Source organism: Carassius carassius, chromosome 45 (genome assembly GCF_963082965.1).
Source record: "Carassius carassius chromosome 45, fCarCar2.1, whole genome shotgun sequence".
In the NCBI taxonomy this organism is placed as follows: Eukaryota; Metazoa; Chordata; class Actinopteri; order Cypriniformes; family Cyprinidae; genus Carassius; species Carassius carassius.
Genome location: NC_081799.1, coordinates 26639740 through 26653393, shown reverse-complemented (window position 1 = coordinate 26653393; position 13654 = coordinate 26639740). Strand labels below are relative to the sequence as shown.

Genomic DNA, 13654 nt, shown 5'->3' with positions numbered 1-13654 from the left:
AGAGAGAGAGAGAGAGAGGGAGAGACAATACCTGAACTGTTTTCTTATTTTTGTTTATTAAAAAAATATGTAATTATCTGCTTTATGAATTACAGATCTATTCTTGTTTTGTTTATGTAATATTCAATTATTATTTGTTCATGCAGTGGTCAATGCTTTGGCAGTACTGTGCAAGTCATGCCAAAAAAAGCTCACTTGAACTGAATTGAATTGAGAGAGAGAGAGAGAGAGAGAAACGGAGGGAGGGAGGGACAAACAGGGAGGGAGTTAAATAGCAAGAGAACGAGAGTAACAGAGAGAGAGAAAGACACACACAGAGAGAGAGAGAGAGAGAGAGAGAGATCCGATCCCATACAAGGCTTGAGCGCAGAAGGAAAAAACAAAAGTATTTGCAGGATATTTTCACAGGATGTGTAGCGGAGCGCACGAGAGACGGAGGAGAGCAGCATGAGTGTGAACAGCAGCAGAGGAGCACACTACTGAGGTGACACTCCTCACACACTCCTCACACACTCCTCACACACACAACACTCTCATGCTTCAGATGACTGCTTTTCTGATCTGCACCGCAAAATAGTCTCTCTTACTTAGTGTTTTAGTCTTGTTTTCTAGTTATAAATATCTTAACGTTCTTTAATTGAGATTACTTTATTGTACAAGTAAAATTAATTGAGATATTATGTCTTGTTTTCTGTAAAAATGTAATAAAAATGTTGTTATTTCTTTTCTTAAAACAAGAAAAATATATGCCAGTGGGGCAAGAAAAATAATCTTGTTTAGCCTTTGGATTAAGATGATTTTTCTTACTCCACTGACAGATATTTTTCTTGTTTAAAAAAAAACTAACAAGATATAGATTTTTAGAACACATTTTACTTGTCAAGTGAATGCAGAAGAATGTTTCTATAGTCAAAAATACTAAGTATCAAAAAACAGAATCATTTTTTTTGTTGCAGTGTGTGGTTTGAGGGTTTCCTTTGATTGGCACACGATGAGTAATGCCTGGAGATCAGAGGGTTAATTTCTGCTGAAACATCAGCCTCTGATATATATTTAACACATAATGTGGAAATGGAGATTAACCTTTCGTATTTCTGCTGTGCTCGTCACGTGTGGGCGTTTCTGTTCATGTCAAATATCAAACACAAGAAACCAGACCTAGACAGGAGTGACACATCTGTTGACATCGAGAAAGAGTCAATGTTCCACTTCAGCAGACATCACTGGGGTTAAAAACAGAAGCTGTGACGTGAGCGCCTGCGGAGTGATGTCATGTTCGTGTCATTCCTCCTCGTTCATTCACTCGCTCGCTCTTCTGTGTCTCTGCAGCATCATGGGGACGCGTCTCTGGATACTGATGCTCGTGGTGAACCAGGTCTCTTCCTACAGACGTCCAGCAGAGCCTTTAACCTGTCAAGTGGTGAGTGTCTGAGTTGCTATAATTACTGATGATTATGTGCAATTCCTTGCCTAGAAGCCAAACACTTTTAGTTCCAATCGGGTAGAAAATACTTAAAGTCTTTGTATATCAATCGCTTGGATTGAATGTCTTTGGTGGCCATTAAATGATCAAGCTGTAGGGACTAAAAACCACAGGTGAGACCTATTTTACCAATGACATTAAACAGACTAAATTGAGACTTTTGCTCAAAAGTGTTATTTCAGATGCTGAGACTTGTTATCAAAATTCTTGATTTCAAAACATCTTTCTGTGTTGCTCCACATTCATTGTATATCTCTATATTCCTGCTGTAAGTCAACCATTGACTCGCTTGTGTCTCTATGAAAGGCTTAAGTATTAATTCAATTAAATCACACTTAAACTTTACTTTAGCAAAGACCAAATGGTCCCACATCTAGAGAACCATATTAGGCAGAAACATCCTCCAGTGAGTCTCAGACTAAACCACAGAGTCTGAACTGATCAGAGCAGGATGACTGTGTCCATGGCAGGAAACCTCCTCTGACCGTGTGTTTGGACACTATCTAATGAGCACAGCGGAAGTGTGTGTAAGATGAAATACATTAGCGCTTCATTACATCTCCATCCTCTCGCCGAACCCTGGCGGAAACGAAGGGTCAGTCCCAGAGACTAGGGAAAATCCTGAAACACTGTACCTTAGCCACAGTTATCTAGAGAGCATAAATAAAGTGTAGATGGAGCGCAGACAGTGTAAGCCAAGAGCTGCTTTAAAGGTGCCATCTGTCATATCTGGCAAAAAAATCAAGTCATACTCCACATTCCATACCAGATGGGGGCAGTATACCTCAATAAAGTGAATTGGTCTACTCTAGAGTAACAAACGAGAAACGGCATAGTCTCTATGCTCCGCCCCTACCTTCACAACAACACTAGAGCATAGCCGAAGCCTATAAGACAGCGGTTCTCAATTGCAGTCCTCGCGCCCCACTGCTCTGCACATTTTGAACGTTTCTCTTGGCGCTTCAGACATTTGTTCTATTCTATTCATAAGTGCCCTGCGAAGTGGACATCACAGGATATTCAGCCATGATTCCAGTTCGAAGCGAACGTAGCTATATGTTCCAATTAAAGTGCATTCAAGTGTGCAAGACGTGAATTTAAATTGTATTGATTTACAGAGGTATATGATGTCACAGTTGTCCATGTTTAAAGACGCTACACAGCACAAATCAGTGAATGAATGTTTCGATGTGAGGTAAACTTCAACAGATTTCCCCTGCTCAGAGAGTAGGGAGCAATGAACATTTGAAACACAGTTCATGCACGGAGTTCATTTCTAACGAGCTGATTATCTGAATCAGGTGTGTTAACAAAGACGAATGTAGAAGCAGTGGGGCGCGAAAACTGGAATTAAGAGGACGTTTTGCCTCCAGAGGAACGTTGGGTGATGTCAAGTGATTTTGAAACATGACATCTTCAAGCTACTCCCCTTCACCTTTACCAGTGAATATGTTCCTATTCGTTTTGTTCATATTACATTCTGAGTTGTATATACACATTATTTGAAGTAAATTAATTTGACCGACAGCATTCTGTCAACATCATTGGTCAACATCAGACAGCTGATGTTGACCAAGCTAGCGCCAACCAACGTAACGTTAACCAGAGCTGCCAACTCTCAAGCATTCACCGTGAGACAAACGCAATTGACTCTTTTCACACGCTTTCACGCAACACATCAATTTTCTCACGTACAGAAAAACCACGAAGCAAAGAGGACATGGAGACCAACAGACTAGAGAGAGCAGGTTACTTATGATATAAAACAATGGGTAAGTTATAGCTAGCTTATTATCAAACGCAGCTACGGTTAGCCATCGCTAACATTAGCACGTTTATACAACAGCCTTCGATACATTTCTATGTTATAACTTCCCGAAAAAAAACACAAACCTATAAAACAAACTTGTAGCGAAATACTAACAGCATCTAACTTACCAATCCAAAAGAAATGTTGCAAGTTCGGTGTCGGACCTCATTTCTTTCAGGTCCATCAGTTGTCTCCAGCGATTGAAAGCAGTGCCGATGTTTACTCTGGTTCGGCTCCTTTTCTTATCGGATTTGATTTGTGATTCCGTGCGCGGTTGTTTCCCTGTAGCGGGTGGTGGTCTCTTGCCAAGGGCTTAAGTCATCCTTCCGCTCTCTTCCCTGAACTGAAATGAAGTAGTGGGCTGTACTTTCCACATGATTGACATCAGGTTAGATTACGCCCACAAGCCGTGCGAGTTATTCGTGTATTGCAGGTTGGCTGGTGGTTATGTTGCCCGCATACCGCCTCCCATGGCCGAAACTGGTATTACGACACCTGTCGGACCGGGGCTAGTAATGCTACTGCTAATTAAGGTTGATATCTCTGCAGCACTATAACTTGACATTTTTTTAATGACATCATCGCCCTTATTTCCTCTCATTCTTTTGATGCGTGTAGGTCATTTTTTGAATATTTTTAGCTCAATTTTTGCACATGGCACCTTTAAGTCATACGTCACACTAAAAACGGTGTTGAAAACTTCCAGGAAACAGCTGTGTGATGTCATGAGTGTACACTAGCAGTCAACACTGTTTGAACAGTGAGATTTTTAATCTTAATGCTCACCAAGCCTGCATTTATTCGATCCAAAAATACAGCAGAAGCAGTAAAAATTGTGAAATATTATTATGATTTAAAACAGCTGTTTTCTGTGTGAATCTGTGTTAAACTGTAATTTATTTCTGTGATGCTCCGCTGTATTTTCAGCATCATTCCTCCAGTCTTCAGTGTCACATGATCTTCAGAAATCAGAATAATATGATGATTTACTGCTCAAGAAACATTTAACATAATAATAAATATTTTGAGCAGTAAATCATCATATTATTCTGATTTCTGAAGATCATGTGACACTGAAGACTGGAGGAATGATGCTGAAAAAATTCTGCTCTGAAACCACAGGAATAAATTGCAATTTTAATATATTCAAATAGAAAACAAGTATTTTACATAGTAAAATATTTTCACAATTTTACTATATCTTAGATCAAATAAATGCAGGCTTGGAAAACAGAAGAGACTTCTTTAAAAAAACATAACACATCGTACTGTTCAGCATTTGCCTGGGAGTGTACGCCGGAATCACTTGTGTAATGTGTTGGCTAATAGCACTCTTTCTTGTTGGTTTAAGGTCCAGGAGGATGTCGACTGCAGCGGTCTGAACCTCAGACGGATCCCTGTGCGATTGCCGACCTCTATCCACCTCCTCGATCTGTCTCGAAACCTCCTGCAGAACCTCACGGACCGGGAGCTTCCTGGGCTCTCCACCGTCCAGCATCTGAACCTCCACGCCAACAAGATCCAGTTCATCCAGCCGGGCCTGTTCCAAGACACGAGTCGTTTGGAGGTGCTGGATCTATCGGGAAACTCCCTGGACCTTTACGCCGCTCTGAAAACACACGTCGGGCCGCTCAAATCAGTCCGGCATCTGGATTTGTCCGGAAACGGTCTGTTCACGGATATGAGCGACTATTTCCTGAGCGACACCCCGGCCCTCACCAACCTCTCTTTAGACGGGAACAGCATTACTAAAATCAGCAGGCACACATTCAACGGATCTCAGGCTCTAAGAAACATCGACCTGCACAATAACGTCATCATAGAAATCGAAGAAGGTGCTTTCGAGTCGCTGACGGGACTCTCAGAACTCGATCTGTCGGTGAACTCCATTTCATGCATCACAGACTTCAACCTCGTTCAGCTCAAAACTCTAAACTTGAGCAAAAACAGCCTGAATAGCTTTCAGACCGTTGATTCGGATCTAGAGTTCGAGCTTCAGTATCTGGACCTGAGGGAAAATAAAATCCTGTATTTCCCCGTGCTTCCCGAGAGGAACAAACTCGTGTACCTGGACCTGTCCAGAAACCTCTTGAGAAGCGTGAACTGCTCCGGTCCACTAGAAGAGCTGGAGAACCTGAAGGCCAGCGGGTATCTGTTCACCGATCACGACAAACCCCTTTGCCTTTGTGTTAATCAGAGGCACCAGGATTTTCCCAAGTTGCTCTACTTGGACTTGAGCTACAACCAGTTCAAAGCGATTCCGTCCTCGTTCTTCAGCAGCGTGGCTTCTCTGGAGAGCCTGAACATCAGCAATAACTGTTTAGAGAGCTTCAGTGTGGATTCAGAAGGCCATCTGAACTCGTTGAAAACCTTGGACATCAGCTACAACAACCTGCAGAACTTGTCCTTCGGGGAAAACACGCTGGCTGCGTTGGAAGTCTTGCACCTTCAGGGAAACGCTCTGAGCATACTAGACCCCGAGATCTTCTCAAGGCTCCCCAACATACAGAGCCTTCATCTTCAGGAAAACTTGTTCAGCATCTGTCCTTCTCTCAAGGGTCCAATGCACGACTGCATCCGACTGTCCTCTATCCCGACCCTGAGCTACCTGTACCTCTCGGAGAACAGTCTCGTATCGGTTCCACCAGGAGCGTTTCACGGAAGCCCGCTGCTTATTCTGGATCTGTCCATGAATCCCGGTGTGGATGTCGGCACGTCATCTCTCTCAGGTTTGGAGATGTCCCTCACCCATCTTTCTCTGAGAGGAAACCAGCTCCGAAACTTAGCTGTCGACTTCACCTTCTTTCAGAAACTCAAGTCTTTGGATCTGTCGCTGAACCGGCTCACGGGGGTCTCTCTGTGGAGTGGAGACTCTTCGGTGGAGTCCTTGAACCTGCAGAATAACAGTTTGGTAACACTCACATCCGACACGGTTTTGGCTCTGCAGAAATCGCTCAGAACTTTATATGTAGGCTCGAACCCCTTGAGCTGCTGCGGAAACCCGTACCTCCTCACGTTGCTCCAGCAGGACAGACTGAACGTGCCAGACATCGCCGTCGTGACCTGCTGGTACACCAGAGACTCGGAGAGCGTGGAGATCAGCGTGAGCGCCGTGAAGCCGGAGCACTGCGAGTCTGTGGACAGGAAAGTGTTGTGGATCAGTGTGATCGTCGTGCTCGTGCTCGGACTGATGCTGGTGTCGGTGGTCGCCTTGAAACTCTGTCACTCTAAAAAACACAGGTTCAAAAGAGGCATCAAAGCTTGAATCAAAAGAAGGAAAAGAAACCAAAGCGTTCTCACCTGATTGTGGTGCCACATGCATGACAGCTAGGTTTCAGTATGTGATGCGTGGGTGGATCTGGAACAAGTTCAGTGTCAAATCCTGATCACCATCTTTTGCATTCACATCATTTGTGACATTTGCTATTTAAACAGAAATGCAAGCAATATTCACCAGTGAGGGTAAAGCAGGACATGCTTCTGCATTCGAAACCAGCCAGATGCAGCAAGACTGCACAAACGATCCCAATTAGCCAAACAAAACATGTTTCATGTGCTGATCTTCTGCAATAACACTACACTTTCTGATGCACGCACTTTATGGATTGTGATTTGTGAATATGGGAGTGAAATGTACATGCATAATGTGAAAACTGCATCAACAAGTTGCAAACAGATGCAAGATTGACTGGAGAGGGTTGTAGAGTGAGACTAGATTGTAGGAGTGTGTTTTCAATACGTGTCTCTGCAGCACAAAAGCAGCGTTAAGTCTCTGGGATATATTTGTAGAAATAGCCAACAATACTTTGTATGGGTCAAAATTATTCAATTATTATCAATGCCAAAAATCATTAGGATAGTAAGTAAAGATCATGTTCCATGAAGATATTTTGTAAATTTCCTACCGTAAATATATCAAAACTTAATTTTTGTTTAGTTATATGCATTGCTTGGAAATATTATTTATTCATCGTTCAGATGATGTATACATCTCATTTTTAAAAATGTTACCCTTATGACTGGGTTTTAACAGATGTGTATGTTGTGCATTAGAAGAAGGAATTTCATCGGCCGGAGGAAGTGTTTTTAATGGAACACCTGCAGCAGAGCGTCTCTCAGCGTCGCTTTCCTGTTGTTGAGCTCAGTTTCCTTTCGGTTAACGCTGCATTGCATTCGCCGTGATGATTTATTCATCCAGTCTCTCTCAGTGACACTGAACTGTGTTGGACTGGTGATCAGGTTCAGCTCCGCTCCGTACACACACCGCCTGCAATGTTTGTTTGTTTGGTCAATCAGGTCTTTTTTTAGAAATTTCCAGCCTAGAGCTGAAATAAGTTCGACCCTGGAGTCTATATCAGGCGCGGATAAAGATAGACAGGAAATCCCTGTTGAGGGAAGCACACATCATCACCGCAGATATTAATAGAGATTTGTTTCACAGCTGTTGACGCGCTCATGACAGCAGCTTCCTCCTGTCCGTCTGAGTCATGGCCCCGCCCCTTCTGCTTTCCAGATACACGACAAAACCCACAGAAGCCACACACACACACACACACACACACACACCTACACCCACGTCATATATGAGCAGGCACTACACACCAGCACTATATGAAGGAACTATTACCACATTGTTTGTATAATGAATTAATCTATAAATCTATTTATGAAGTTTTTCCTAAATAAAATGTCTCTGTTATGTGCTGTCTGTTCACTGTTCCTCCATATCAAGATTTTAGGCTAAAGTCTACATAAAATACATTATTCCTAAATTACACTTTATTTCAATAGTTCACTATTTACCAAAAACAAACTTTGCAACTACATGTCAACTAACTCTTATTAAAGTATTAGTAGACTCAGGTTATGTTTAGGTTAGGGTTAGTGGAAGAAGTTAACTTATCACTTGCAAAGTTACTTGTAGTATTTATATCCATTGAGGGCAGGGTTATTAGTAAAAAGTAAAATTATAAAAAAAAAGAAATATTTTATTACTTGAAGAAAAATTAACTATAATAATAAACATTAAAAATAAATAAATAAATAAAAAACTTTAACTTATTTTATTAGTTTCCAATATAAAATTTCTACTTTGCATTTAGTTTAACTTGATGTACTAAAAACAAACAAGTAAATAAATAAATAATATTACAAATGAAATAAAACATAAAGAAAGCTATATAGACACACACACACACACACACACACACACACACACACACATATATATATACAAACCTGATTCCAAAAAAGTTGGGACACTGTACAAATTGTGAGTATAAAAGAAATGGAATAATTTAAAAATCTCATAAACTTATATATTATTCACAATAGAAAATAGATAACACATCAAATGTTGAAAGTGAGACATATTGAAATGTCATGCCCAATATTGGCTCATTTTGGATTTCATGAGAGCTACACATTCCAAAAAAGTTGGGACAGGTAGCAATAAGAGACCGGAAAAGTTAAATGTACATATAAGGAACAGTTGGAGGACCAATTTGCAACTTATTAAGTCAATTGGGAACATGATTGGGTATAAACTAGCCTCTCAGAGCGGCAGTGTCTCTCAGAAGTCAAGATGGGCAGAGGATCACCAATTCCCCCAATGCTGCGGTGAAAAATAGTGGAACAATATCAGAAAGAGTTTCTCAGAGAAAAATTCTATTCAATTCAAGTTTATTTGTATAGCGTTTTTTACAATACAAATCGTTACAAAGCAACTTTACAGAAAATTATGTTTCTACAATATTTAGTAATAGGTTGTGGTGACTGCCAGTTTGTGCATGTATGACAGGATTTGTAGAAAAATTTATACAAGTCGTAGTCAGTCAGATGATGAACATTATTAATATTATTAATAATTATTATATGATGCAGTCACACTTGTAGCAATAATTGTTAGTTCTGTTGTTGATTCAGGGTCAGCATCATCTGAGGTCCTCTGAGGGTCAGCATCATCTCTTCTCAGGTGTTCTGGATCCAGACTGGAGCTTGTGTAAATCCTAGTTACCACGGGATGAAGATCCAGCAGAAACAGAGAAACAAATAGAGACATCATTAGCATAGCTGCTGAAACTGAAGTAAAATTAGCTTAACCCAAGCTAATGAATAAGAATGCACATTTGATCAGATACAACTACACTCACAATTTAAGAGATACATTATTCGAATACTTGGCGAAAGAGATGTGTTTTTAATCTAGATTTAAACAGAGAGAGTGTGTCTGAACCCCGAACATTATCAGGAAGGCTATTCCAGAGTTTGGGAGCCAAATGTGAGAAAGCTCTACCTCCTTTAGTGGACTTTGCTATCCTAGGAACTACCAAAAGTCCAGCGTTTTGTGACCTTAGGGTGCGTGATGGGTTGTAGCGTGGTAGAAGGCTAGTTAGGTACGCAGGAGCTAAACCATTTAGGGCCTTATAGGTAAGTAATGATAATTTGTAACTGATACGGAACTTAATAGGTAGCCAGTGCAGAGACTGTAAAATTGGGGTAATATGATCATATTTTCTTGACCTGGTAAGGACTCTAGCTGCTGCATTTTGGACGACCTGTAGCTTGTTTATTGAAGTCAAAGTCAAAGTCACCTTTATTTATATAGCACTTTAAACAAAATACATTGGGTCAAAGCAACTGAACAACATTCATTAGGAAAACAGTGTCAATAATGCAAAAATGATAGTTAAAGGCAGTTCATCATGGATTCAGTTATGTCATCTCTGTTCAGTTAAATAGTGTCTGTGCAATTATTTGCAATCAGGTCAACGATATCGCTGTAGATGAAGTGAAGAAGCAGGACAACCACCTAGAAGTGCATTACAATAGTCCAGTCTAGAGGTCATGAAAGCATGAACTAGCTTTTCTGCATCAGAAACAGATAACATGTTTCGTAGCTTGCCAATGTTTCTAAGATGGAAGAATGCAGTTTTTGTAACATGGGAAATATGGTTTTCAAAAGACAAATTGCTGTCTAATATAACACCCAGATTTCTGACTGTAGAGGAAGTAACAGTACATCCGTCTAGTTGCAGATTGTAATCTACAAGAATCTGTGTAGTGTTTTTTGGTCCAATAATTAATATCTCTGTCTTATCTGAATTTAATTGGAGAAAATTATTGGTCATCCAATCTTTTACATTTTTAACACACTCTGTTAGCTTAGATAATTGGGAAGTTTCATCTGGTCTCGTTGAGATATATAGCTGAGTATCATCAGCATAACAGTGGAAGCTAATTCCGTATTTTCTAATAATATTACCAAGGGGCAACATGTATATTGAAAATAGAAGGGGACCTAGGACAGATCCTTGTGGCACTCCATATTTTACTGATGATAAATGAGATGACACCCCATTTAAGTAAACAAAATGGTAGCGATCGGACAGGTAGGATCTAAACCATCTTAGAGCCTGCCCTTGAATACCTGTATAGTTTTGTAATCGATCTATGAGTATGTCATGATCTATGGTGTCGAACGCAGCACTAAGATCAAGTAAGACTAGAAATGAGATGCAGCCTTGATCTGACGCAAGAAGCATTCAATTTTAAAAACTTCCATGTTAGTTTTTCTCCATTTGCGTTCAAGACTACGAGTTACTTTCTTGAGAGAGTGAGTATTACTGTTGTACCATGGCACAGTACGTTTTTCTCTAACCTTTTTCAATTTGATGGGGGCAACAGCTTCTAATGTATTAGAGAAAATAGTGCCCATGTTGTCAGTAATTTCGTCTAATTCATGTGTATTTTTGGGTACAAATAGCAGTTGAGATAGATCAGGCAGGTTATTTGCGAATCTGTCTTTGGTGACTGGAACAATAGTTCTGCCCAGACGGTAACGCTGAGACATATAGTTAATATCAGTTATACGCAGCATGCACGATACAAGGAAATGGTCTGTAATATCATCACTTTGGGGTACAATATCTATAGCAGTAAGATCGATTCCATGCGATATAATTAGATCTAGTGTATGATTAAAACGATGAGTGGGCCCGGTGACATTTTGCTTGACTCCAAAGGAGTTTATTAGGTCAGTAAACGCAAGTCCTAATGTATCATTTGCATTATCAACGTGAATATTAAAATCTCCCATGATTAGCGCCTTATCAACTGTAACTAGAAGGTCTGAGAGGAAATCTGCAAATTCTTTTAGGAATTCTGTATACGGCCCTGGTGGTCTATACACAGTAGCCAGAGCAAGAGATACATTAGATTTCTTTTGCATGTCTGACAGTGTAACATTTAGCAGAAGTATTTCAAAAGAGTTAAACCTGTATCCTGTTTTCTGGGTAACATTGAGAATATCACTATATATTGTTGCAACACCTCCTCCACGACCAGTCTGACGGGGCTCATGCTTATAACAGTAGTTTGGTGGAGTAGACTCATTTAGACCAAAATAATCATTTGGTTTTAGCCAGGTTTCAGTCAAGCAGAGTACATCAAAACTATTTTCTGTGATCATTTCATTTACAATAACTGCTTTGGGTGTGAGTGATCTAATATTTATGAGCCCAAACTTTAAAAATTGTTTTTGTTCATTTACTTTACATGTTTCTGGTTTAATTACGATAAGATTTTTTCTAGATCCTACATTATATTTTGACCTCACTATCCGGGGAACAGACACAGTCTTAATAGTTTTTACAGCGCAAGTACTTTTATCATTTAAGCGGGTGGAACAAAACTCATCATAATAGTTATTAGAGAATTGTCTTACTAGTCACATGGAGCGAAGTGTCCTGGAGATGTTGTCAGAGAGCAGCTCCGCTCCGATTCTGCTGGGGTGTAATCCATCAGCGTGAAACAGCCTAGGACGCTCCCAGAAAAGATTCCAGTTATTAACAAATAGCAGTTTCTGTTCTTTACACCATGACAACAACCATTCATTTAAAGCAAAAAGTCTACTGAACCTTTCGTGTCCTCGTCGATACGTGGGCAGTGCTCCTGACACGACGATCGTCGCCGCGGGCGTCGTGCTGCGAACCGTCTCGATCAGGCTGCTGAAGTCCCTCTTCAGCGTCTCCGTCTGCCGCAGCGTGGTGTCGTTAACCCCGGCGTGAAGCACGACCGCTCTGGGGCTCTCGTCGGCCTTCAGGATCGCGGGTATCTGCGCAGAAACATCGAGAACACGAGCACCAGGGAAACAATGAGTGTGCACTTTACCTTCGGTTAACGTAGCATGGACGTGTCGGACGATGGAGTCTCCGATGAACTCCGCGTCCTGTCTCGCGGAGGGGAGCGAAGCGGTGCCGGTGGAGATCTCGAAGACCGGAGGGGGAGAAGTCGTCTCTGTGATCTCTGTGTGTAAGGGTCAATGCCGGAAAACCATACTGGATGCTTGTGATCTTCGGCTCTTAGACGGCACTGCATCACATACAGGAATGATACTGTAATGGAGATCACAACATGGGCTCAGGAATACTTCCAGAAAACACTGTCAGTGAACACAACTCACCGTGCCATTCACCGTTGCCGGCTAAAACTCTACAGGTCAAAAAAGAAGCCATATCTAAACATGATCTAGAAGCACAGGTGTTTTCTCTGGGCCAAGGCTCATTTAAAATGGACTGTGGCAAGGTGGAAAACTGTTCTGTGGTCAGACGATTCAAAATGTGAAGTTATTTTTGGAAAACTGGGTCGCCATATCATCCGGACTAAAGAGGACAAGGACAACCCAAGTTGTTATCAGCGCTCAGTTCAGAAGCCTGCATCTCTGATGGTATGGGGTTGAATGAGTGTGTGTGGCATGGGCAGCTTACACATCTGGAAAGGCACCATCAATGCTGAAAGGTATATCCAAGTCCTAGAACAACATATGCTCCCATCCAGACGTCTCTCTTTCAGGGAAGACCTTGCATTTTCCAACATGACAATGCCAGACCACATACTGCATCAATTACAACATCATGGCTGCGTAGAAGAAGGATCCAGGTACTGAAATGGCCAGCCTGCAGTCCAGATCTTTCACCCTTAGAAAACATTTGGAGCATCATAAAGAGGAAGATGTGACAAAGACCTAAGATAGTTGAGCAACTAGAAGCCTGTATTAGACAAGAATGGGACAACATTCCTATTCCTAAACTTGAGTAACTTGTCTCCTCAGTCCCCAGACGTTTGCAGACTGTTATAAAAAGAAGAGGAGATGCCACACAGTGCTAAACATGGCCTTGTCCCAACTTTTGAGATGTGTTGATGCCATGCAACTTATTTTTCCCTTAAAATGATACATTTTCTCAGTTTAAACATTTGATATGTCATCTATGTTGTATTCTGAAAAAAATATTGAAATTTGAGACTTCCTCATCATTGCATTCTGTTTTTATTCACAATTTGTACAGTGTCCCAACTTTTTT

At 41.0% G+C, this 13654-nt stretch overlaps 1 protein-coding gene across 2 annotated transcripts in view; it reads left to right on the top strand.

Annotated features, from left to right (window-relative positions):
- Positions 1-297: 297 nt before the first annotated feature.
- LOC132127808 (transforming growth factor beta activator LRRC32-like) overlaps positions 298-13654 on the top strand; it is a 76676-nt gene continuing 63319 nt past the window's right edge. The window contains exons 1-3 of one of the 2 annotated variants that reach the window (XR_009427602.1): positions 298-484; positions 1330-1420; positions 4645-7107. Coding sequence is in view for 1 of the 2 variants with exons in the window: in XM_059539940.1 (XP_059395923.1) it covers positions 1334-1420; positions 4645-6558 (2001 nt within the window). In the remaining variant the exon portion in view is untranslated. Of the gene's footprint in view, positions 485-1329; positions 1421-4644; positions 7286-13654 lie in introns of those variants that run through there. The other variant, XM_059539940.1, reaches the window with a different exon arrangement.